Consider the following 26,844-nt stretch of genomic DNA (forward strand, 5'->3'; position numbering starts at 1 on the left):
GCAGGGCGCGCCGCGGCCGCCGCCCTCTTATAGCGCCCGCGGCGGCGGCCGCGCGCCGGCCGGCCCGGCCCGATCCGCCCCGCGCCGGGGGCGGGGCCACGCCGGCGCCGGGGCGGGCCGAAACCCGAGCCGCGCGCCGCTCCCGGGCGGGCCCGCGGGGCCGGAGGGCGGGGACGGCGGGGCGCGCGCGGCCGTGGGGACCCGCGCCAGTGGGGGTCCCGGATCCCCGCCGGGGGGAACGGGCAGCGGCCGCCCGGGGCCGGAGCGCGGGGGACGGGGACGGGGAGGGCGGAGCCCGGCGCGGGGGCGGGGAAACGGGGGCGACGCGGGCGGGCGGGACGGGGAGGGGGCGGGGCGTGGGAGAAGGGGCGGGGCGACATAGAGGGCGGGGCGGGGAGAGGCGGGGCGGGGCTACGTACAGGGCGGGGGGCGGGGCGATGGGAGGGCGGGGCGTGGGAGAAGGGGCGGGGCGGGGGCACGGTGGAGGGGCGGGGCACGGAGAGGCGGGGCGGGGCTACGTACAGGGCGGGGGATGGGCGGGGGCGGGGCGGTGGGAGGAGGGGTGGGGCGACATAGAGGGCGGGGCGTGGGGCCGGGGAGGGGCGGGGCGCGGAGAGGTGGGGCGGGGCTACGTACAGGGCGGGGGCGGGGCGATGGGAGGAGGGGCGACATAGAGGGCGGGGCGTGGGGCCGGGGAGGGGCGGGGCGCGGAGAGGTGGGGCGGGGCTACGTACAGGGCGGGGAATGGGCGGAGGGCGGGGCGCGGGAGGGCGGGGCGCGGAGGAGCCCGCGGGTGTCACCGCGGGGACATCTGCGGGACGGGGAGCTGGGCAGCCCGGCCAGGAGGGCTCGGAGCGAGCGTGGAGGGCGCCGGCGTGGGGCTCCCGGACCCGCGTTCCCAGCGCCGCCCGTGACCACCCCGGCCCCCGCGTGGTGTCACCCCGTCACTCGGGGACCCAGGCCGAGGACGCGTGGCCGGGCGCTGGGCCGCTGCGAGTCCGCCAGGCCCGGCCCGGAGCCCTGGCCGCCCCGCGCCGCGCTGAGACGGAGCCGCGAAAATCCACGGCCGCCACCGCACGGGAGGGCGGAGGAAGACGACGAGCGCCGCGACCCGCGTGCGCGCCACCCGCGACCCCGCGTGCGCGCCACCCGCGACCCCGCGTGCGCGCCACCCGCGACCCCGCGACCCCGCGTGCGCGCCACCCGCGACCCCGCGTGCGCGCCACCCGCGACCCCGCGACCCCGCGTGCGTGCCACCCGTGACCCCGCATGCGCGCCACCCGTGACCCCGCGACCCCGCGTGCGCGCCACCCGCGACCCCGCGACCCGCGTGCGCGCCACCCGCGACCCCGCGACCCCGCGTGCGTGCCACCCGTGACCCCGCATGCGCGCCACCCGTGACCCCGCGACCCCGCATGCATGCCACCCGCGACCCCGCGACCCGCGTGCGCGCCACCCGCGACCCCGCATGCGCGCCACCCGCGACCCCGCGACCCCGCATGCGCGCCACCCGCGACCCCGCATGCGCGCCACCCGTGACCCCGCGACCCGCGTGCGCGCCACCCGTGACCCCGCGACCCGCATGCGCGCCACCCGCGACCCCGCGTGCGCGCCACCCGTGACCCCGCATGCGCGCCACCCGTGACCCCGCATGCGCGCCACCCGTGACCCCGCGACCCGCGTGCGCGCCACCCGTGACCCCGCGACCCGCGTGCGCGCCACCCGTGACACCCCGCGCCGCCCGTGAGAGACCCAAGCTGCTGTTCGGGGTGAGCCAGGGAGGAGACGCCCGGGACAGTCACTTCCTGTTAGGGCTTTGGTTTCCCACCTGGAATCCACCCAGCTCCAGCCGCGGTCCTCCTGCTGCTGTGCTGGTCTCCTGTTCCAGCCGCGGTCCTCCTGCTGGTGTGCTGGTCTCCTGTTCCAGCCGCGGTCCTCCTGCTGGTGTGCTGGTCTCCTGTTCCAGCCGCGGTCCTCCTGCTGGTGTGCTGGTCTCCTGTTCCAGCCGCGGTCCTCCTGCTGCTGTGCTGGTCTCCTGTTCCAGCCGCGGTCCTCCTGCTGGTGTGCTGGTCTCCTGTGGTGCTCCAGCCGCGGTCCTCCTGCTGGTGTGCTGGTCTCCTGTTCCAGCCGCGGTCCTCCTGCTGCTGTGCTGGTCTCCTGTTCCAGCCGCGGTCCTCCTGCTGGTGTGCTGGTCTCCTGTGGTGTTCCAGCCGCGGTCCTCCTGCTGGTGTGCTGTGGTGCTCCAGCCGCGGTCCTCCTGCTGGTGTGCTGGTCTCCTGTTCCAGCCACGGTCCTCACTCCTGCTGGTGTGCTGGTCTCCTGTGGTGCTCCAGCCGAGGTCCTCCTGCTGGTCTCCTGTGGTGTTCCAGCCGCGGTCCTCCCTCCTTTTGGTGTGACCAGTCTCATGTCATTCTCCATTTCCAAATCCCCTGTGATGTCCTTTTCTTCTCACATCTTGTTCAGCCACTTCATGGGGCTCCTGCCACAAAAGGACACTGGAGGGGCCTTGGTGTGGCCCCAGAGACTTCCAACTGCAGGCTTGGCCCCTACTCCAGGAGAAGCGGCAGGAAAGGGATGGAGGAGGCAGGGAATGGGAGACCCAGAGCAATGGTTAAAGATCCCCCCCAAGGAAAATGGTATGTGAGATTGTAAACGTGTGCCACGGGGCACCGCAGGGCTGCCATCCAGGGAGAGTGGAACTCCATCACCTCAGCCACCCAGGGAGTCCTGAGGACGGAGCCAGCCAGCTGAGGATCAGAGCTGTGGTCCAGCCCCCTCAGGCTGCAGGCTAGTCGTGGTGGCCTACCAGCCACAGGCTCAGGAATGGTTGTGCTTTCTTTTCCTCGAGGTATATCATGTCCTAACAAGGGGGTAGGAGCAGCCTAGCTCTCAGCAACCCTGGGGAGTTTGTGAGTGCCCTGAACCTGGGAAGATGTCAGCTGATGAAGGCCACTAACCAGTTCTCCCTCCTTGAAGTGGATCTCAGGAGACAACACTCCCTCTGCTGCAAGTCTTCAGCGCATGCCCCACGGTGCCTGAATTCCTCCCCTAGGAAGTGGGTGACCGTCCTTCAAAGCATGAAAAATAGCAGGAGAACAATGCCTGACAAGAAATGGACTCATTACCTTCCTAATGTGCCTGTAGCCTTTGTACAGCATCTTTGAGAGAAAGTAATTTTTTAAAAAAGTGTGGAGAGGCCAGATGCTAGGGGCTCACACCTGTATCCTAGCTTCTCGGGAGACTGACATCTGTGGATTGCAGTTCAAAGCCAGCCTGGCAGGAAGGTCCATCAGACTCTGTTGTTGCTGTTGTTAATTGTTTTGTCCATCATGGGGCTTTGAACTCAGGATCTGGGCTCTGTCCCAGAGCGTATTCGCTCCAGGCTAGCACTGTACCACTTTGAGCCATAGCACCACTTTTCTTTTTTCTTTTGCCGGTCATGGGGCTTGAACTCTGGGCCTGGGCACTCTCCCTCAGCTCTTCAGCTCACGGCAAGCACTCTACCACTCGAGCCACAGCGCCATTTCTGGTTTTCTGGTGGTTAATTGGAGATAATAGTCTCACGGACTTTCCTGCCCTGGCTGGCTTTGAACTGTGATCTCAGATCTCAGCCTCCTGAGTAGCTAGGATTAAGGTGTGAGCCACCCGGGCATCTGTGAAATTCTTTATCTCCAGGAGTGTAGCTGTGCCTCAGGTGGTAGAGCATTGGAGCACAAAAGCTCTGGGAAAGCGCCCAGACCCTGAGTTCCACCTCGAGTTCCGCACGTGCACACACGCACACACAGAGCACGGAGAGGCCCTCGAGTTACCTGTGAGCCAAGTGGGGTGAAGGATGCGAGGCGCCTGCCCTCTCACTGAAACACCCGCTCCCGCTCCCACTCACCCGCAGGCACCTTCTAGCAAGGGCTCTCCTCCCCAGACTGCCACCATCAGCCCATCACCAGGGTGGGCAAAGGGCACTTGCTCCACAGCACGCACCTCTGTACCCCTTTCCTGTGCCTTGGATGAAAGTAGATGCGGAAGAGACAAACTCTGAGAGAAGGGCTTAGGATGGATGGAACAAGAGAGAGGAGAGGGAGGAAAACATTGCTGGACGATACGATGCCCACAGAAGCCACCAAGCACCAAGCAAATGGAAGGTGGGTTATCTTCAGAGAATTCGTGCACACACTGGCTAGGCCCCCTTCCTGTATGGAAGCTGGTACCACTCAAGGGAAGCAGCTTTTTTCCCCTAGCTTTTCTCAGCCAAGCCCGATGCAGGTGATTGGGCCTTGCATGTAGCGTGAGGAGGCTGACACTTCATGCTCCTTGAGTACACGCTGCTCTGGCCAGTGGGCAAGCAGTCTCCATGGGGCTTTCTTGGCCTGAAGGTTTGTCATTCGCACTGCAGCCACGCAGCCTGTGATGCCATCTGAATGGGGGGGGGGTCACGGTTAGGGGCCTTATACCAGGGTAACCATCCACTGGGAGCAGGTAACAATCAGATCTCTTGTGAACACTGGGCTCTGGCTCTGAACTGACATTCATTCCCAGAGAATCGAAGTGTCGCTGTGGCTCTCCTGGTAGAGCCGGCCTCCCCATCCATCTTGCTGCCGTTCACCCAGAGTGGGAGTAGACACCCTCAACCCCACGGGAAGTGCCACCCCGCCGCCCACCCAGCATTTGGAGACTGGGAATGAGCAGTGCTTCCCAAGGGACAAGCCAGGCATAGCTCAAGGAGGGCAACACCAGGGCAGGGGAGGGTACATATACTGAAATGAACCCCACTCCAGGAAGGAAAACCAAAACAAAAAGCCAGCGGTGTGAGTGTCTCACATCCAGTTCTGAAGTCTGAAGTCCGTCCATACAGCTGCAGGGACTTGCGCGTGCTGAGGCACATGGGGACGGGGAGGCTGTGGTGGATCAGAACTTTGCGTGAGCCCCTGCAGCAGCCGAGGGGAGGGGATGGTCCCCAGGACTCCAGGCCTGGCAAAACCAACCTCCCTCCCAGCTCAGGTCCACACCAGTGTCTCCTTCAGGCCTTGGCTGGATTCTGAATGCCTCGGGGAGTGGGGAGCTCTAGGCTTCTTCCTCCTCAGCTCGGACCCTTCTGAATCATGGCTGTCTCCATCGTATAGTACCAATAGGTTGGATTCACTCCACACGTGACAAGGGCTTGGACCCTGAGGCCCTCACAGAGGAAGCACATTGCTTGCAGGGTGCCCTAGAGTCCCTCCTGCTGCCCAACCCCAGTGCCTGACAAAGACCGTGCTATGCACAGTGCCCAGGATCAGCATTAGCTCCTACTCTTCCTCCCTTCCACCAGTCCAATGATGTGATCATCTCAGGCTCCTGCTGCCCAGCCAGAGGCAGAAACAGATGCAGAATCAGAGAATGAGGGCTGGGAAGGTGGCTCAGAGCACTTGCCTTGCATGTATGAGGTCCTGGGTTCGAGTCTTCAGCACCACATAAGCAGAAAAAGCTGAAGGTGGCACTGTGGCTCAAGCGCTAGCCTTGAGCTGAAGAGCTGAGGGACAGCGCCCAGGCCCAGAGCTCAAGCCCAATGACACACACACACACAGAAGAATCAGAAAATGAATGAGAAGGAAGAATGAATAAGAGGGATGGAATGAGAAAGAAGAACGGATAAGAATCTGAAAAAAAAAAAAAAAGGCTGACATTGTCCAAAAAGAAATGTACTTATTACCTGACTTATGGAACTATACCCCTCTGTACATCACTTTTATTATAACAATAAAACCATTTTAAGGATCTGAGGGAGACAGAATGAGAAGAAGAAGGTAGAGAGAGAAGCGGCATGAATTGGGCTGGAGACTCAAGCAGTAGTACACCAATGGAGCAAGCAAACTGAGCCCAGCCAGCAGGAGACTCAGAGCTCAAACCCTAGACCTGAGTGGGAGGGGGTGGGAGAGAAAGAATGAATGAGGAGGGAGAGAACGCATCAGACAAGAATGTAAGAAAATGAAGGAAAGGGAGTAAGAATGTGAGAAAGGAGAAATGACAGATACATGGGAGTAAGCTGGAAGATGGAGGAGTCAGAGAGAAAACCTACAGAGGACCAGAGCGCACCTCCTTCCCGCTGATAACCACTCACTTCCGCCGCCTGTTGGCTTCCCAGCACACGGGGATGTGTATTCAACTGAGTTCCAGGAGTCGCAAGCATTCCCTGCTCGGGAAGCCAGAGGGCCCACGGGGGGAGGCGCTGGCCCCTGCCTCGGGAAGCAGGGACCTATCTGGTGGTCCAGGAAGAGCAGAACAGGAGGCTATTTATCAGGAAAATTGCCTAATTGAGAAGGTTGGGCAGGAGGTCCCCTTGAGGGAGAAGGCAGAGACCGTGCGTGAGTCACTGGACAGCGTGTCAGGAGATGTGAACCCACCCAGACTGCCAACTGTGGGCAGAATGAGCTCATGAGCTGTGACGGGGTGTGAGCGAGAAAGCCAAGAACCTCAGAGCTCACACAAGCCGGGAACCTGAGCTGGCGAGCCAGGGCCCCACAGCTCCAGCTCCGCTGTGGCCACGCTGCCCTCTGCAGGCCAGTGAGAGAAGGGATCCGCATCTCAGACCAGCACCCCCAGCCGGAATCCTGTCTAGCACGCATTCCTCCTAGGGCAACGCTCAGCTCCAAACTTGGCCTGCGACAGATGCCAAACGGACATGCAGCTAATTCTTCATGATGGAACAAGCACACCGCACACCAGCTTGTCCTCTGTGAGCTGAGCATCAGAGATACCGATAAAAATAATGGAGACCCCTCGAAGCCTTCCTGTTTTGCTCCAGGAGTAACATCTTGCAAGGCTACAGAAGCACAGGTGTCACAGGTATAATCTGGTGCCTTGTTATATGCACTTACTCGGGTACATAGACAGGTTTAGTTCTATGAAGTTTTAACCCTTCATAAAGGTGTATCGTGTCCAAATTCCAGAGTCAAGATGCTCAACATTTTCATCCCCAAAGGATTCCCTTGCTGCTGTTTTAAAGACACATCCCAGCCCTTGCACCCAATAATATCTCCACCTACTATTTTTTTATTTCTAGGGTGCTATGTTAATGGAATTATATGCTATGTAAGTGAGCTGTGGGGGTCAATTTTTTCACTCGGACAATTCCCTTGTAATCTACTCAAATAGTGGTGGTTTTTCAATAGTTCCTTACTTTTCATTGCTTCTTGGTATAATTGTCCTCTGTATCTGTGGGAAGATTGGTTCCAGGAACTTCCTATGGACACCAAAGCCTGCAGATGCTCACATCCCTCATAAAAAACGTCACAACAATCAGCTGCTGGTGGCTCACGCCTGTCATCCTAGCTACTCAGGAGGCTGAGATCTGAGGATCACAGTTCAAAACCAGCCTGAGCCAGGCACCAGTGGCTCACACCTGGATTTCTACCTATTCTGGAGGCTGAGATCTGAGGATCGCCATTCAAAACCAGCCTGGGCAGGAAAATCTGTGAGACTCTTCTCTCCAGTAAACCACCAGAAAACTGGGAGTGGCGCTGTGGCTCAAGTGGTAGAGCACTTGCCTTGAGCTGAAGAGACAGCGCCCAGGCCCAGAGTTCAAGACCAACAAAAAACAAACAAACAAATAAAAAACAGCCTGAGCAGGAAAGTATATGATACTCATCACCAATTAACCACCAAAAAGCCAGAAGTGGAGGTGTGGCTCAGGGCAAAACAGCTCAGGGCAGATCCAGGCTCTGAGTTCAAGCCCTAGGACCACCCCCCACACACACAATTCTCATATAACCAACACATGCTCCCATCTAAATAATACTATGTAAATGTAAATGTAGTATATCAATTGCAGCCTACTGTGGGAATAAAAGTCTACACATTTTTTATGTCTGTGGCACTGAGGTTTGGACTCAGGACTTTGCTCTTGCGAGGTAGGTGCTACACTGCTGACTACAGTGTAGTCAGGCTACAGGAGAATATGTGTGTTTGGACACGACACATCCCTATGAAGGGATAAACCTTCACAGAACTAAACCTGCCTATCTACCTGAGTGAGTGCATACAACAAGGCACCAGATTACATCTGTGACACCTGTGCTGAGAGCCCCAGCTCTCTTCCACACGGATTTCAGCTCACTGTCAGGCACAGGCCTCACACCTTCCTGTTTTAGGCTTTCTGCTGTAGCTAGGATAACAGGCACACATTGCCACACCCAGCTTCCTTCACTGAGATGGAGTCTTACAGATGTTTCTGTCTCAGCTGTCCTGAAATCTTGGACTTTTCTGATCTCAGCCTCCCAAATAAGTAGGATGACAGGTGCACAGCATCACACCCACTGGTTGGTTGCAATGTGCATTGTAAATTTTTCTGTGCAAGGTGCTCCAAAGCTTTTGGCCCTTTGAATCTCACTTTACCAAGTGCACCCACCAATGCCCAGCCTATAAGTTGTGATCCATGTTTAGTTCAGTCCCAGGACACAGGACCCACAGATGCCAATAGCCAGCTCTCATCCGCTAGCTTTGTCCTCACCTTAACTAGCAGGCCTGTTCCCGAGGAAGGCCTGGCGCTTGGGCACAGAGTTCCCTGGCATTGGACAAGTCCATCTCCAAGGCCCGAGGAAAGGATGGAGCTGAGGGCCCACGAAAAGCCCCTTCACCCCCTGAGCCTCACCGCCAAGTTACACTGCGTTGTGGAGCTACAGTCACATGTGCCACAGCTTCCTTCCACAGACCCCAGGAAATGTGGGCTCCAGGAAGGTTTTACTTGAGCTGGGAAGAGAGGAGTATCTAGCACATCCATGCCCTCTGTATTAGTCAGCATTCCACCATGATGATGAATGAACCTATAAAAAGGACAGGAATGGTTTTTCTTATAGGGTAATGGTCAGTGACCTATTAGTGACCTATTTAAAAAGGGGGGGTTGGGGAGAGAAGGGGGATACCTGGACTGGAATATCAAGCAAGGATAGCACATCACACTGGGATCACAGAAACGCTGGCATCACGACCCAGGAAGCAGAAGCAAGACAGGAAAGCTGGAATCCCACAGTCCCCTTCAGAGCTGGGGCCCCAGGAACTCACACTCCACTAGGTACTGCCTCCTAAAGGTTCTATCCCCTAGCAGTACACCCTGGGGACCGAGACCTGAACGTGGGGGGCCTAGGGGCCAGACCGTCCGGTGCAGGTAGGGCCCACCTAGTAACGGGCCTGGGCCGTGGCCGGCTCTGTGAAGGCTGCCAGCTCTTCCTCTTGCTTGCCAGGGGCGTGCTGAAAGCAGGACAAAGCACAGCTGCCCCTCCCCCAGGGCCTTCTTGATGGCAGAGGCTGGGGTGAGGAAGACAACGCTGGTCCCAGCCTACCTGCATGGCTCAGTGCCCCTCACGGACTGTACGAACACCTCGTGTCTACCTCCACTCACTGCCCGCGCCTGGATTGGGAGTGTCCTTGGAAACTCGTGTGTTAGGAACTTAATCCCTGGTTATATTAATGGTACGTGGAGGCGGGATGCTAATCCATGATGGACGGGTTAATGGGCTGTGGTTATGAAAGGGAGCTCTCTCTGGCAGCTGCCCATCTCTCCATGTGATGCCCCCACCATGTGGTTATGTGGCAGGAGCCAGATGCCGGTGCCACGTGCTCGGACCTGCCAACCTCAGAACACGAGCCAGATAAACCTCTCCTCTTTACAAACGACCTGGTCTGCAGCACTCCATATGACAGAAAATGAACCAGAGGCTTCCAACTTTAACCGCTCCCCACAGATGGTATTGCTGACTCCCAAAATGGTATGAAGTCACATTGGTCACCAATACACGCATACACACCTTCGAATAGTTTATATCTCCAGACAAACCCCGACTGATATCCTGGGAAGTAACAAAGATGTCCTCAGAAGTCAGTCTGGGCTGCAGCAGGCATGAATGGTGCTGCTACACCATCAGTACCCAAAAGCAGAGCCCAGTACCCACATCAGTACCCTACAGCAGAGCACAGTACCCAACACCAGTACCCTAGAGCAGAGTACAGTACCCACATCAGTACCCAAGAGCAGAGCCCAGTACCCACATCAGTACCCTACAGCAGAGCACAGTACCCACACCAGTACCCTAGAGCAGAGCACAGTACCCACATCAGTACCTGAGAGCAGAGCACAGTACCCACATCAGTACCCTACAGCAGAGCACAGTACCCACATCAGTACCTGAGAGCAGAGCACAGTACCCAATACCAGTACCCTACAGCAGAGCACAGTACCCACACCAGTACCCTACAGCAGAGCACAGTACCCACATCAGTACCCTACAGCAGAGCACAGTACCCACACCAGTACCCTAGAGCAGAGCACAGTACCCAACACCAGTACCCGAGAACAGAGCACAGTACTCACACCAGTACCCTACAGCAGAGCACAGTACCCACATCAGTACCTGAGAGCAGAGCACAGTACCCACATCAGTACCCGAGAGCAGAGCACAGTACCCACATCAGTACCCTACAGCAGAGCACAATTCCCAACACCAGTACCCTAGAGCAGAGCACAGTACCCACACCAGTACCCTACAGCAGAGCACAGTACCCACATCAGTACCTGAGAACAGAGCACAGTACCCACATCAGTACCCTAGAGCAGAGCACAGTACCCACATCAGTACCCTAGAGCAGAGCCCAGTACCCACACCAGTACCCTAGAGCAGAGCACAGTACCCACATCAGTACCTGAGAGCAGAGCACAGTACCCACATCAGTACCCTACAGCAGAGCACAGTACCCACACCAGTACCTAGAGCAGAGCACAGTACCCACATCAGTACCCTACAGCAGAGCACAGTACCCACATCAGTACCCTACAGCAGAGCACAGTACCCAACACCAGTACCCTAGAGCAGAGCACAGTACCCACATCAGTACCCTAGAGCAGAGCACAGTACCCACACCAGTACCTGAGAGCAGAGCACAGTACCCACACCAGTACCCTACAGCAGAGCACAGTACCCACATAAGTACCCTAGAGCAGAGCACAGTACCCACATCAGTACCCTACAGCAGAGCACAGTACCCACATCAGTACCAGAGAGCAGAGCACAGTACCCACACCAGTACCCTACAGCAGAGCACAGTACCCACATCAGTACCCTACAGCAGAGCACAGTACCCAACACCAGTACCCTAGAGCAGAGCACAGTACCCACATCAGTACCCTAGAGCAGAGCACAGTACCCACATCAGTACCCGAGAGCAGAGCATGGTACCCAACACCAGTACCCTAGAGCAGAGCACAGTACCCACATCAGTACCCTACAGCAGAGCACAGTACCCACATCAGTACCCTACAGCAGAGCACAGTACCCAACACCAGTACCCTACAGCACAGCACAGTACCCACACCAGTACCTGAGAGCAGAGCACAGTACCCACATCAGTACCTGAGAGCAGAGCACAGTACCCACATCAGTACCCTACAGCAGAGCACAGTACCCACATCAGTACCCTAGAGCAGAGCACAATTCCCAACACCAGTACCCTAGAACAGAGCACAGTACCCACATCCGTACCCGAGAGCAGAGCACAGTACCCACACCAGTACCCTACAGCAGAGCACAGTACCCACATCAGTACCCTAGAGCAGAGCACAGTACCCACATCAGTACCCTACAGCAGAGCACAGTACCCACATCAGTACCCTACAGCAGAGCACAGTACCCACACCAGTACCCTACAGCAGAGCACAGTACCCACATCAGTACCCTAGAGCAGAGCACAGTACCCACATCAGTACCCTACAGCAGAGCACAGTACCCACATCAGTACCTGAGAGCAGAGCACAGTACCCACATCAGTACCCTACAGCAGAGCACAGTACCCACATCAGTACCTGAGAGCAGAGCACAGTACCCACACCAGTACCCTACAGCAGAGCACAGTACCCACATCAGTACCCTACAGCAGAGCACAGTACCCACATCAGTACCCTACAGCAGAGCACAGTACCCACACCAGTACCCGAGAGCAGAGCCCAGTACCCACACCAGTACCCTACAGCAGAGCACAGTACCCACATCAGTACCCTACAGCAGAGCACAGTACCTACATCAGTACCTGAGAGCAGAGCACAGTACCCACACCAGTACCCTACAGCAGAGCACAGTACCCACATCAGTACCCTACAGCAGAGCACAGTACCCACATCAGTACCCGAGAGCAGAGCTGGCAGCATACATTTGAGGAGCTGCCACCCTGTGGAGCCCCTCCCCACCCACAGTGCTGTCATGAGTCCCCCTCTAAAGGACTTAGGTCCAGCCTTCAGCCCAGTTTCGGGAAGGGAAGGAGTCAGGGTTGCTTACAGGAAGCATGGTGATCTCACAGAAGTAGGGTGCAGAACGGTGGGACAAGGATGGAGCAGGCTGTGTCAGGTGTACAGGAACTACAGGCAGGAGGAACAGGCTCCAACACTCTATTGCAGAGTTGCTAGCCATAACTATTGCCTACTCCAAAATGGCTAGAAGGGAGGACTTTAAATGTTCCCAACACCAAAATCAATGCATGCTTCAAGAGACAAACACTGCTGACTCCCCTGACTTTGTATACATGTTAAAGCAACATGGTGTACCTCATAAATATGTACAATTACTGGAGTGATTTAAAGCTTTTTCAAAAGCTCAGCAGAGATGTGCAAATTGAAAACAGTTTTGAAGAGTACCAATCAATGGTTTCAGAAAAAAAAAATCTAAGTTAGGGGCTGGGAAGTTGGCTCAGTGGTAGAGCGCTTGCCTTGCATGCTTAAGGTCCTGGGTTTGATTCCTCAGCACCACATGCAAAAAAGAAAAAAGCTGGAAGTGGCGCTGTGGCTCAAGTGGTAGAGCGCTAGCCTTGAGCTGAAGAGCTGAGGGACAGTGCCCAGGCCCAGAGTTCAGGCCCCATGACCGGACCCCCCCCCCCAAAAAAAAAGAAAAGAAAAAAATCTAAGTTATATCCTTAGCTTGTACCATAAGCAATTGTCATATGTATTACAGACATGGTAAAATAATAAGATATAGGAGAGCTTTTCAGTTGATTGCTTGGTGAAAATGCCCATTACATATATAAAAGGAAAGTTTTGGTATTGGCAAGAGTAAAATGATGCAATTTTTAGGCCATCTGCCCATACACCTGAAACATTTTAATTTCAGTTTTGACTCGGACTCTAACCATTTGAGCCAGAAAAGTAACAGAGATGCACAAACATTCTGATCAAGGCCTATGATCAAAGCATTATTTACAACAATAAAAAGTTACAAGCATTATAAATGTCCCCAAAGAGGACATCTGCTTTCAAATAATGGTTCCAAGAAAACATAACTGTTGAAAGACACCAGGAAATGTCTGGTTAAAGATGGTGGACAGATCCACACGCTGCTTTTTTCTTCCTCCAAGAGCTCTCTGAAAGGACAACAAATGAATCTGAAAGAAATAAGGCCCCTAGAGGCAAAGATACCAGAAAAAGCCCATGAGAGATGAAAGAAAGAGAGAGAGAAAGAAAGAAAGAAAGAAAGAAAGAAAGAAAGAAAGAAAGAAAGAAAGAAAGAAAGAAAGAAAGAAAGAAAGAAAGAAAGAAAGAAAGAAAGAAAGACAGAGACAAAGAAGGAAAGAAAGAAAGAGACAGACAGACAGACAGACAGATGTAAGTAATAACTTACTTGTCAGGTCAGAGACAGATCCTCAATGCAACATCCTGGGAATATGCAACAGCCAGGGCCAGAGAGAAAGTGGAATGGAGGACAGAAGGACAAGCCAGGCATGATGCTTCACATCTGTAATCCTAGCGCTTAGACCAGGCTGAGCTAAAATAAGAAAATAAGGGAAGGGGTGGGCAAGGGGGGTGAGAATGTTGAAAGAGGTGACACTGATCAAGATGCATTTTACTCATAAACTGCTCTGTTATATGGTACCTTCTTTATACAACTACTTAAAAGATACTAAATTAGTTTTTTAAATAATATTTTTAAAGCCAGGCTGTAATCCTAGCTACTCATGAGGCTGAGAGCCAAAGGATCATAGTCCAAATCCAAAAAGTCCTTAAGACTCCATCCCCAAAATAACCAACCAAAAAGCAGGGCTGGGAGCCTGGCTCAAATGGTGGAGCACTAGCCGAGCAAGAAAGCCGAGTCCAAACTTGACTCTCACAAAAAATGGGGTGATCCTCAACCTGTGATAGGACTACCTCTCAAAAAGCTCATCATAAACTGAAAATCTCATTTGGGCTAGAGGTGTGCTCACGTGACATAGTACCCAGCGTCAAACCCCAGAAACAGAGAAGAAAATGCATTGAATACCCCAATAACCCTACCATGAAGCTGAGAATATTTTAATTGGAGATTATGTGTACTTGCAATGAATGACAGAGACAGAGACACCCAATATGGTTGAAAGCGGCTGTTTCTAACCTAGGAGTCAGTTGGAAGATTCAGGAGAAAAGGGGGGATACTTACTGACTAGGAACCAGAAAAGCCTGGAGAAAACAGATAAAAGCCCTTTGGGATCGTCCAGGTCCAGTGGGCCATTGTGTGCTACACGAGGACAGTGTTCTCCTGGCTTGAGAGGTTCAGGCTTGTCTGCAGGCTGCACTGGGAAAGCTGGTGGCCTCAGTTTCCCTTAGGGAAAGCCTTCATACAAAGATGGAAGCGGAGATGCTGAGAAAGCCGACAGCCTCATGGGCCCACATTACTTTATCTTCTTGGAACTAAAGAGTGACAGAGTAGAAGGGCAGAGGCGTGGAGCCTGACCTCACCTCCCTTTGCTCCAAGGGCTGAGCGTGGAACTGTGGGGCACTGAGATCTCACTGTGCAGAGGGCTAGGCTACAGAGGAGGTGAGGAGGACACTCCTCGTCAAACACTGCTACCCTCCTTTGCTTTCTTCCTACTACCCCTTCCCTCCCGCCCCCACCGTCTCCCCTTTCTGAGCCAGGCTTTGGGGATCTCCTCCTGGTCACAGTTGAAGCCCAGGAGAACAAGAGTGGAGGGGAGAAAAATCGAGCACAGAAAGAGTTCAAGACTCATGAGCTGACGCCACGTCGGACCCTTGCTGGACAGAAGTCTCACAGAGTGACTGTGTAGCCCAGGCTGGCCTGAGACTCCAACGCACGCAGCCTTGCAAGTGCTGCGATTATCAGCACAGATCATTACAGATCGCAGGCGGCTGGCTTTTCTTTTTAAGGAACACACGCTAATTGCACATATTGGTGGAGAACTGTGATCTTTCAATACACAATAGAGTTTGCACTGATCAACTGAGATAATTAGCATTTCTCTTTCCTTATTATTTCTTAATGTTGGGAGGCTGAGTTCTACTTCTTCATAAAGTATATATTAGGTCATCCCATTGTGCTGTAGATACAACTTTCTTTTCTTTATTTCTTCTTTGTCTGTCTGTGTGTCTGTGTGTCTGTGTGTCTTTCTGTGCTGATCCTAGGGCTTGATCTCAAGGCTTGGGCATTGTCCCTGTGAGCTTCTTTGGCTCAAGGCTAGTGTTCTACCACTTGAGCCACAGTGCCACTTCTGCCTTTATTGGAATTAAGAATCTCATGGACTTTCCTGCACGGGCTGGCTTCAAACTTCGATCCTCATATCTCAGCCTCTTGAATAGCAAAGATTACAGGCATGAGCCATAGGTGCCCAACTGGCTTACATTTTTTTGTCAGTTGTAGGGCTTGAACTCTGGGTCTGGGCACTGTCCCTTGAGCTCTTCAGCTCAAGGTGAGTGCTCTACCACTTGAGCCATAGTGCCACTTTCTGGTGGTTAATTGGAGATAAGAGTTTCACAGACTTTTCCTGCCCAGGCTGGCTTTGAACCACAATCCTCAGATCTCAGCCTCCTGAGTAGCTAGGATTTCAGGTGTGAGCCACTGGTGCCCAGCCTTGGCTTACATTTTTATAGGTGATGGTTTATAACATTACACAAAGTACATTGTCTTCATGCAACCATCAGTGGATGAACACGTATGTGGCTTCATATCTTGCAATTCTGACTAGCGAGTTCTACAACCAACATAGGAAGATGGCATCTCTGTGATATTTCATTTCCTTTACATCTACATCCAGAAGTAGAATGTCATTTCTCACTTATGCTTCACAGATGATGACACCTACATCTCCTTCAGGGACTAAGTTGGATCACACAGACTCTGGGATGTAACAGGCAAAATTGTGAGATGGGTCATCTCCAAGATGCCAAAGCGCCACTCTGGCTACAGGAAAGCTGATGGCTAAGGAGGAGACATCACCAAATCCTTCCGTAACTGTGAAGAGAAGAGACACTGCTTCCAAAGGCTCCCATGTCAAGTGCTCCTTCTAAGCCTGTTTTCTACCAGCCTCTCCACAGGGTGGCAGTATTGGCTCGGAAGCAGAACCCTGGCCGGTGGACAAACACATATGACCCTGACCAGCCCCTCTCTGAGAAAGGATGGATGATCTCACACCTTGGTTTTATGGCTAAGATTCAAGAATCAGAATTCCAGGCAACTAATCTACAGAACTTAGTGGCCTATGCTCTCAGTCTAGGACTCTGGAACTCTATGCTGCTCTGGGGTTTTTGTGGGTTTTTTAATTCCACAAATCCTAATTTCTCCTTATTCTAAGATGCTCCATATATAGCTCCTTGCTTGGAGCATCGCAAGATTCCAAGATTCAAGGGTTCTCCTTAATCAGCTTCTCTGCGTCTTATGAATCCAGGATGGGCCCTTCCTGCCTTCCAAGGGCTCAGAAGTGCCATCCACCGAGATTCAGCACTTAGTTCCACAGGGGAGTCAGAAGCTGATACTGCTTCCTTAACTCTTGAAGCCCATTCTCCTCTGTATAGAGCCACAGCTCTTCGCCAGGAAGAGAGCTTCCACCCACGATGCAATGCTCGGTGGAAATGAGCTCAGTCCTTCTGCTCTGTGGCTGTGGCCACAATGGAGGGATGAAGCTGAGGGAAGGCTAGGACAACAGAGGGACCAAGGGTCGACAGCTCGCTCAACTGTTGCTTTCGGTGTCGTTCAGTGGTAGAGCAATCGCCTCACCCGTGTGACGCCCTGAATTTGATTCCCGGCCACTGAGGAGAGGAGAAACGATCCACTTGAGAGCTTGGGAAGCGATGTTTACCTACCCAGCCCTCCTGGGTAACACGAAGGTATAGACTGGGCCTGGGATGGGCTTCGGAACCAACAGGAGGCAGAAATGGAGGCCCTTGTAGGTGAGAATCCAGAAACCAGATCCTAATTTTTTTTTTTTCTGATTCTTTGCCACATTACTCTGAGCCAAATTTCTCTGTAAAAGTCAAGAGCTTGACTATAGGGTCTGCTATGGCTTGGATATGGTTGAGTCTTTGCCAAAGCTTCCTGTGTTGACATTTAATCCTCATTGTTGAATAGGAAGAAGGTGAAAACAAGCTACTACTGAAGTCCCCAAAGTGGAGCCTTTACTAGGTGAGTGGGATTGGATAAACCCAGCAGGGCGGAGCCTTACGATTGAAAATCAGTGACTTCCCAGGAGGAGGGAGAGAGATGGGCAAAAATTACATATTCACCGCTCAACCTATCCATGGCTATCTGAAGCCCTGTTCAAACTTGGACCTCCACAACTGTGAGCCCAAACCTCGCTTCCTTAAAACATACCCCCTGTGAGGTATAGCCATACCAGTGACACCAAGACAGACTCTAAATTGACAACCGCCAAAGGAATTGCAGTTTGAAAGGGAGAGCACCAGGGGAGCGAGCCGGCAATGAGGCTGGATCTTGAGATATCAGCCCCCTTCTCCACGAGATGCCCCAAGCTCCTGCAAACCCTCCCCAGCAATGCCAGACCACATGGAGGCTGGCTGGTGTGCCCTTCCTTTTCCATCATTTGGAAATGAATGTCCCCAAAGATGATCACGCATGAAGGCTGAGCTCACATTGACTCACTGTCTCCTGCTCAGAGGACATCACAAGCATGTGGAATCTGTCCAGCAGTTTTTCACCTCAAAGCCTTCTGAATTAAGTCCTGCAGCTTCTAAGTCCTGCAGTCAGAATCTGGATCTTGGATGTTCGTGCGGTTACAGAGACTGTAACCTTCAAAGGCTCTGAGTCCCAGAGATGCAGGGACTGCTTCTGCAACCTTGGGGTGCATGATCCCCTAGGACCCCTGGGCTGGGGAGAGTGCCAGGCCGGCAGGGCGCGCCCAGGGCGTCACACTACACACAACGGCGCAGCCTTTGAAAGTGCACACGTTATTTCCAGAGTGTCCATTCAATGTTTTTGGATTGTTGGCTAAAAGTAACTGAGACAGCAGAAAAGAAAAGCTCAGGTAAGTAACCACACACCCAGAAGGATCAGAACCTCGGAAGACGTAGGTGACCACATGGCCAGAGGTGGGAGGAAGACACTGAGGCGAGTCATGGGGTGAGGGGCAGAGACAGCAGTGCTAGGATGACTCGGGTGCAAGAAGAACAGGCCTTCAGACGTACCTGCTCTGCACGGGGGCTGGACAACATGACAAAACGCCTGTCTGAATAAAGCACTGTGGAGGCAGGGACAGCCAGGCCACAGGGTGCAGACGGTGTGCAGGCAGGGGGCCGGAGCAGCACAAACGGGCAGGCAGCCTCACTCCAGTGATACGGTAGCCCTGCGGGCTCAACACCTGCCTGCAGAAGGCATAGCGCTGGCGCGTGTCAGTGACGGCCCAGATAAGGTGGTGGAGGCAGACATTCACACCAGGGCTTCCAGAACTGACAGAGAAAGAGATGGAAATCGGGGCGGGCCAGGACAGTAGAGCGGTCACAGTCTGCAGCACGCTCATGGCTGTGACAGAAAAGGCATGCAGAGATGAACAGAAAGGCATGACAACCCAGACAGACAGACAGACAGACGAGAGCTAGGTCCTTGGCTGTGGTTGAGAGGGTCTACCACATTGGACCAGAAGCATGTGGCTGAATCACTTCCCTATGCCTCTTACTTCAGCGCTAGAATCTTCCAAGTGTGTGCTGTAGAGTATTTTCAGGGAGGTGCACCAATGCTGTTCATAGTACCGACTCTATTGGGTACAGGTAAGCTCATCTCAATATGAACGATGAGCACGCCTCTCAAAAAAAACCAACCATGTCTCAGCTGGGCCTTGGTGGCTTGCTCACACCTGTCACCCTAGCTACTCCGGAGGCTGAGATCTGAGGATCGCGGTTCAAAGCCAGCCTGCCGGAAAGTTCCTTTGAGACTCTCATTTCCAATAAACTATTCAGTAAAGGCCAGAAGTGGTGCCATGGCTCAATTGGTAGAGTGCTAGCCTTGAGCAGAAAGAAGCTCAGGGACAGCACCCAGGTCCTGAGTTCAAGCCTCAGGACTGGCAGAAAAATAAAAATTTAAAACAAAAACAAAACCATGTCTTGCCAGGCACTGGTGTCTCAACACCTGTAATCCTAGCTACTCAGGCTGTGAGACTCTTACCACCAACAAACTACTCAGAAAAAGCCGGAAGTGACATGGTGGTGATAGAGTGCTAGCTTTGGGCAAAAAATAGCTCAGAGACAGCACTCAAGGAAGGAAGACCGGGAGGGAGGGAGGGAGGGAGGGAGAAAGGGAGGGAGGGAGGGAGGGGAAAGAAAAGCAAAACCCTTGTCTCTGTGAAACTTGTTTTAGTGCTACTATCAAAAGCAAGTAACATACATCGATGTGGAAGAAGATATAAGCTGCTTCTGGTGAGCATATAGCTGCTGCTCTTCTTTGAGAATGAAATAAAAGTAACATGTATTGGTTAGAGGTGTGACTCAGTGGCTCATGCATGTACGAGACCCTGGGTTCCATATGCACACACGCACAGGTATGTATTTCTTTTAATTTGTATGAGTTATTTTCTATATAGCTACTGATTATTAAGTTGTTTAGACTTAATATATACTTAATATATACTAAACAATTAAGTGTTTCTTTTAGTCTGTATAAAGGGGAGGGTTTGTAAACCTCTGCCTTTGAACTCAAAGGACCCTCTTCTGTGGAGAAAGGGCCTAAGGAGGTCTGACCCCTCCTCCCAACCCAGCACACAGACCCGGCAAAGAGCCAATCACTGGACAGGCTCCGGGGTGTGGATTGAGAGGGCTATGTCTTGACTCTGGATCCCATTCTAGCCACATACATAAGTAAGGGGTTCTGTGGGGGGGGGAAATATATATATATATATATATATATATATTACCTTCTTCCACAGTTGGCCACTTGGGTCAGTTACAAAACCGTCCCCAGGGCTGGGAAGGTGGCTTAGTGGTAGAGTGCTTGGTTTGCATGCATGAGGCCCTGGGTTCGATTCCTCAGCACCACATAAGCAGAAAAAGCTGGAAGTGGGGCTGAGGCTCAAGTGGTAGGGTGCTAGCCTTGAGCTGAAGAGCTGAGGGACAGCGCCCAGGCCCAGAGTTCAGGCCTCATGACCGGAAAAACAACAACAACAACAACAACAACAACTGTCCCCATTGACAAGCCTTCTCAAAGGCCCCTCAGATGCTGGCCACACCCCGTCCAAACAGAAGTTGGTTCTACATTTGTATCCGGCAAATGGGAACAAGGACAGGTCTCACTAGAGTTCCAGTCTCTACCATGTAGTCAGCAAGCAATCGCCCTGTGACCAGGTGCACGTCTGTCCTGTTCCCAAGGGCGGGATCTGGCTTGGGGACATTGAAAGGTCATCTTCCCACAGGGAAACACCTCCAGACACCTTGTTCCGTGCTCAAGAGCAAAGCAGGCCTGCTGCAGGCTAGATGAGCGTCGGGCTGCTGGCTCCAGAGCACGGGTGAGGTGCGTGTCCGTAAACCAGCACTCAGACGCAGCTACGTAGCCAGACAGTGTGGAAACAAAGAATGGAAGGGATCTCGGAGGCTCAGGTGTAATGGACCCATTCCTCTCTTGTGAGAAAGCAAGAACAACCACCACGGCCAGGGGACATCAGGGCTCAGAGGAGACCCAGAAAACGGGCCCCTAGGTCTCACTGGTTTCCCATAACTTCCTAGCCCGGCTTCGCGTCCCCGGGGGCCCGACAGCCCTTCAAATCTGTCACACACCTGAGGCGCAACCAGCCTTGTACCCTTTCTCTCCCCTATCCCCACTCCAGACCAAACAAGCTGTACCGGGGCCAGAGCACAAACAGTGCTGGGGGTCAAGGCAAAGCCCCTTCCAGGGTGAAGGACAGAGTCACCCTGGCAGCCCCAGCCCAGCACCACACACCTGCCCTGACTCCACCGCCCCCAGGACGTCCTGAGGATCCCGGTCTCTAGGGATGGCGCGAGCCTTCACCCAGCTCACGACCTGGGAGCTGAGTCTCCGCCTGCACTCACTCCCAGGTCCGGCTCCTCACCTGCCCGCCTTTGCCAAGAGCGTCTGTGCCTTCTGTGCTGCCCACTCAACACCCACCCGCGGGTAGAGTGCTGGGGGGGGCTCATGGGGGAAATTAAGGCAGGTAAGAGGCCAGCTTGGGGGCAAGGGATAGGAGAGAAGGCTAGGGGACAGCATCCTTATGGAGACTCGCCCAAGCCCCACAAGGGCACTGGGTTCTGTGTGTGTCCACCGACAGCAGCCTCTGGGGTGCTCTGCTCCGGGACTCTAATCCCCAGGCCCCAGCACGGGGAGGTGGAGTTGGTGGGAGCCTGCCAGCCTCCACCCCATGCACAGCCCCGCTTCCCCCAGTAATGCGATAATTGGGTGGGATTTTCGCTGAGAGAGAGGGAAAGTCCAGAGCACTGTGGAGCCAGCTCCCTCCCTCCCTAGTGGGAGAATTTTTCCCTCTGAGGGTGAGGGGCATGTGCTGACTCAGAGGAGGGGTGGATGGGGACCAGACGTGCTTAGACTGAGCTAGATCCAAACACCGCGGAAAGGAAAGGGAATTCCTTCTGAAACAGCAGGGCGTCGGTCCGCATTTGGAAGGGCTCCTGATAGTCACCTGTCCCAAGGCTGGCGTTCACAGGGTCTTGACTCCCCAACTTCACAGGCGCCCGTTGCCGATGGGAAAACAAAACGGGGATGGGGTGGCGTGCTGTATGGGGTGGCCTGCCTTTGTCTCTCCAGCCTGCCACAGACCGGCAGAACAGCTGGGCCCACCCCGACCTGAAATGCGGATTGACCAGGGACCGTGGCCTTCCCGTGGGCCTCAGACCACACCTGAGACCCGGCTCAGGGCTGTGGAGCCCGGGGTCCACGCCACTGGCAACCGGAAAGCTGTTCTGTCTAGCTGCTGGTGCTGGAGCCAAATGACACTGACCAGAATCCCCGCTAAGGGAAAGTCTCGGCATGACTGTGAAGTGACCATTCGGCATTGGAGGGCCCTTCCTGCCCCTCCTGCTTTCACCAGTGACCCGTCCTTGGACTTGGATCTTCTCCCCAGACCACGAAGTTCCTCAGACCTTTCCCTGGGCTACAGTGGAGGCAGAAAGGGCGTGAACGTGCGCACAGGGGGCTGGGCGGGTGGCTCCATGGCACAGGCTTGCCTGGCACGCAGGAGGCCCTGGGTTCCATTCCTCAGTCCACAAACACAGAAAAAGCCGGAAGTGGTGCTGTGGCTCAGTGGTAGAGCGCTTGCCTTGCATGCCTGAGGCCCTGGGTTCGATTCCTCAGCCCACATAAGCAAAAAGAAAAAAGCCGGAAGTGGCGCTGTGGCTCAAGTGGTAGAGTGCTAGCCTTGAGCTGAAGAGCTGAGGGACAGCGCCCAGGCCCAGAGTTCAGGCCCAGGCCCAGCAAAAACAAACAAACACAAACAAAAGAAAAAGGCGCAAATAGGTTCTGAGCTGGGAAACGGATCCGCTGCTGGAGAGACAGTGGGGGCCACTTTCCCTTTCTAACAACAAAAGAGCAGAGCACTCACCGCAGCCGCCCGGGGCAGAGGAAGCTTCCCGAGCTGGGTCTCTGAGGATGCGCCCGGGTCGGGGCCTCGGCGTCTTTCCCTATCGAGGGGGGCGGGGTGGGGGAGGGAGGGAAGATGGGGGAGGAGGGGGGCGGGGGGGAGGGCCGGGAGCCGGCTTTGAACTCTCCACAGCCCAGCCCGGTGACTGCGCCCGGGGCCCCGCCGGCCCGGGTCCGCCTCCCGCGGTGAGGCGCGGGGAAGCCGCGGCCGGGACGCCGGGGACGGGAGCGGGCGGACGCCGGGTCCGGCGTGGGTGCCCGTCCCGCGGACGCAGCGCCGCGCCGCTCGGGGCGGTCGGGAGCTCGCGCGCCGCGCCCCGCCCGCACCTGGCCGTGCGGCCGCCGCGCCGGTTCGGGGCGCCCGGCGCTCCCGCCGGCCCGCGCCGCGCCCGGCCCCGCCCCGCCCGGCCCCGGCGGGCGCCCCCCGCGGCGCTGCCCCGCCCCCGCCGCCCCGGGCCTCGGCCCGCCGCCCGGCCGCCGGCCCACCTGGCGCAGCGCCGCCCCGGAGCCCGCGCGCCGCGCACACTCGCGCACACACGCGAGCCCCGCGCCCCGCGCCCGCGTCGGCCCGCGATGGCCGCGCTCGGATACTTCGTGGTGCTCTGCGGCCTGAGGCAGGCGCTGGGCAGCTACCCGATCTGGTGGTGAGTGGGGAGGGGTGCGTGGCGGGCGCCCGGGCCCGGCGGCGGCGGGGAGCGGCGGGGCGTGGGGCCGCGCGGCGAGCGGCGGGGGCGGCTCCGGGGCACCGGCCCTCGCGCACACGCGCGCGCGCGCACACGCGCAGCCCTCAGACAAGACCCAACAGCTCCGCGCGGTTACGTAAAGACGGCCGGGCGCGCGGGGCGCCCCGATCCGCTCCGAGCCGACCGCGGCTCCCGGCCGTCGGGGCTGGGAGCCCCGCGCGCCCCTCGGGAAGCCCGCGCCTCCCCCTCCCCGAGGGGGGCAGCGGCGGCCTCAGACCGCGGCGCGCGCGGGGCGGCGAGGCCCGCTCGGCTCGGTAGACGGAGGCCTCCGCCCTCGGGCCTCCGGTGCACGGCCGAGGGGAGCAGGAGCCGGCGGGCCGCGATCCCGACGCGGGACGGCCCCCACGCGCAGCCCGGGCCGCGGCGCGGGGCCCCGGCGGGCCGGAGGCCTCCGCACGCAGCCCGCGCCCCGCCCGGGAGCGCTCCCCGACGGCCCGCCCGGGATCGCGCGCAGGACGCGGAGGGAAGGGGCGAGCCGCGCGTCTGAGCCGATAATACCTTCTCCTCCGAGGTGGCTCCGGAGGGGAGCGGGGCCGCGGGCCGGGGGGGGGGGGTCGGTGGGGCGCGGCCCCGACGGCGGGCCGGGCCCGAGACCCCGCGCGGCACCTGCCGCGGAGCGCGGCCTCGCCGAGCGCCCGGGGCCGCGCGGAGCCGGGCCGCGCCTCCCGGAGCCCCGCGGGCCCGCTCCCGCGCCAGGCTTCTAATTAGAGCCGCCGCCGCGCATTCCTGGGCGCGGGAGGAGCCGCCCCGCCGCCCGCGTCCCCGCCGTCCGCGCCCCGCCGCCCCGCCGGCCATCTCCGTCCCGTCGGCCGGGGGTCCCGCGCGGCCCCGCACGGGCGCGCCACCCTCGCCCGGGCCCCGCGCTGCCCGCCGCGTGCGCCCTCGGTGCGCCCCGGGCGGGCGGGCGGGGAAGGGAACGGGGCCGCGCCCTCCTCTCGGTCCCCGCCCTGCCCGGGCCCAGGCCGGCCGGGACGAGCCCGCCCCCCGCAGCGGCCGCGGACCGGCCACGCGGCGCGGAGGGGAGGACAGGGCGGGAGGGGGGGGCGCCCGGGACCCGGCCCGCGCCGTCCCGCCTCCCCTTTCCCCCCAGAAGCGTCGCCCTGGGCGGGAAGGGCGTCCTGGGCACCGGGGCTGGACGCAGAGCGCGCGGGACTTCTCGGCACCGGCCACCCTGCCGGCTGACCACCCCACCGCCCCCCACCGGACACCCCACCGCCCCCCACCGGACACCCACCGGACACCCCACCGCCCCCCAAACAGCCACCCCACCGGACACCCCACCGCCCCCCACCGGACACCCCACCGGACACCCACCGCCCCCCACCGGACACCCCCACGGCCACCCCACCGCCCCCCCAACAGCCACCCCACCGGACACCCCCACGGCCACCCCCACGGCCACCCCCACCCTCCGCCTCCTTAATTGGCTGTTTCTATTTCACCTGCCCTCCCAGAAATGAAGCCGCCCGCCCCACGGCTCCCCCCGCCCCGTCCCCTCCCCGTCCCTCGTCCCCCCCACCCCGTCCCCTCCCCGTCCCTCGTCCCCCCCGCCTCGTCCCCCCCCCGCCCCGTCCCCGCCTCGTCCCCCCGTCCCTCGTCCCCTCCCCCCCGTCCCTCGTCCCCCCGTCCCTCGTCCCCCCCGCCCCGTCCCCTTCCCGTCCCTCGTCCCCCCCGCCTCGTCCCCCCCGTCCCTCGTCCCCCGTCCCCTCCTCGTCCCCCCCGTCCCTCGTCCCCCCCGTCCCTCGTCCCCCCCCCCCGTCCCTCGTCCCCGAACCCCGCCGGCCTCCTCCGGAAGCGGCTCGAGAGCCGTGGGCTTTTGAAGTCGGGGCGCCCGGGGCGGAGGCCGGCGGGAGGGGAGCGCGGGCCCCGGGGGTCCGCAGTGAGGCGCGGGGTGCGGGTGAACCGGGGGCGGGGCGCGGTGAGCCCGGTGAGCCCGGAGCGGGGCGGGGGACGGGGGGGGGGGCCGGGGGACGTGGTGCCGGGGCGCTGGGGGGGGGTACTGGGGCGCGGGGGGGGGTGCCGGGGTGGGGGGGTACTGGGGCGCGGGGGGGGTGCCGGGGCGGGGGGGTGCCGGGGCGGGGGGGTACTGGGGCGCGGGGGGTGCCGGGGCTCGGGCGTGGTGCCGGGGGACGTGGTGCCGGGGCGCGGGGTTGGGGGTGCCGGGGCGCAGGGTTGGGGGTGCCGGGGCGCGGGGCGGGGGCCGGGGCGCGGGGCGGGGGCCAGGGCGCGGGGTTGGGGGTGCCGGGGCGCGGGGCGGGGGCGGGGGCCGGGGCGCGGGGTTGGGGGTGCCGGGGGACGTGGTGCCGGGGCGCGGGGTTGGGGGTGCCGGGGCGCGGGGCGGGGGCCGGGGCGCGGGGTTGGGGGTGCCGGGGCGCGGGGCGGGGGCCGGGGCGCGGGGCGGGGGCCGGGGCGCGGGGTTGGGGGTGCCGGGGGACGTGGTGCCGGGGCGCGGGGTTGGGGGGTGCCGGGGATCCCGTTCCCACCACAGTGAGGTCACAACTGATCAGGCGGCCCTGGCGGCCCTGGCGGCCGGGCGGGCGGAGCAGGCGGCGGGGCGGGCCTGGACCGGGCGCCTCCCCCCTTTTCCTCTCCCGCCCCCTTTGCCTCTCCCTCCCAGTCCAGTCCCGCGGCCGGGCGGGGCCTCGAACTCAGGGCCTGGCACAGCCCGGGCGTTGTGCTGGGGGCCGGCACTCCAGGTCGGCCTGGGGTGACTAGAAGAACCTCATGGGCCTTTCCGCCGCCGCCCTCCCGAGCAGCTACAAGGGCCGGTGTGAGCCGCACTGCCTGGCTCCTTGTCCAGTGCTCTTTCTCTGAGAGCGTGAACAGAGACGTGTGGGGCCCAGCACACCCGCCCTCCTCCCCACCGGGTCACTGCCACTCCGTCCTGCTGACCGCATCCTATCACCTGCCCCGTGTCAGCCAGGGCCCAGAGGCCGGCCCTGACTGCCCCACCCTCTGCCCCAGGCCAATCTCCAGGCCTCCATCCCTGCCATCCTCTGGACGATGCCCCTTTCGCTTACTGCCACTTGCATTTCTTGACTCTCCCCTAAAAGAGAGTAGACCCCAGGGTGGCTCTTTCCTGACCAGGACCCCTCCCCTGGCCTGTCAGGAAGGCCGTCCGCCCTCCCAAGGCTCCCCCAGCCTGCGTGCTGATCGCAGCAAGCCGGTCCCTGACCGTGCAAACGCTGTTCTGCTTCTTGCCCTCCAGCGCAGCCTCCACGGCCTCCACGCCCTCACAGACAGACTGCCTCCTTGGGTCCGTTCCGCCCGACTGCTGGGCGTGCAAG

General features: G+C 58.2%; 1 protein-coding gene across 1 annotated transcript in view; it reads left to right on the plus strand.

Annotated features, from left to right (window-relative positions):
• Positions 1-23,382: 23,382 nt before the first annotated feature.
• Positions 23,383-26,844, plus strand: part of LOC138810748 (protein Wnt-3a) — a 41,625-nt gene continuing 38,163 nt past the window's right edge. The window contains exon 1 of the mRNA XM_069997951.1: positions 23,383-23,458. Within this exon, the coding sequence (XP_069854052.1) occupies positions 23,388-23,458 (71 nt within the window). The 5' untranslated portion in view covers positions 23,383-23,387. The remainder of the gene's footprint in view (positions 23,459-26,844) is intronic.

Source organism: Dipodomys merriami, unplaced genomic scaffold, assembly GCF_024711535.1.
Source record: "Dipodomys merriami isolate MVZ:Mamm:240054 unplaced genomic scaffold, mDipMer1.0.p SCAF_508, whole genome shotgun sequence".
NCBI lineage: Eukaryota > Metazoa > Chordata > Mammalia > Rodentia > Heteromyidae > Dipodomys > Dipodomys merriami.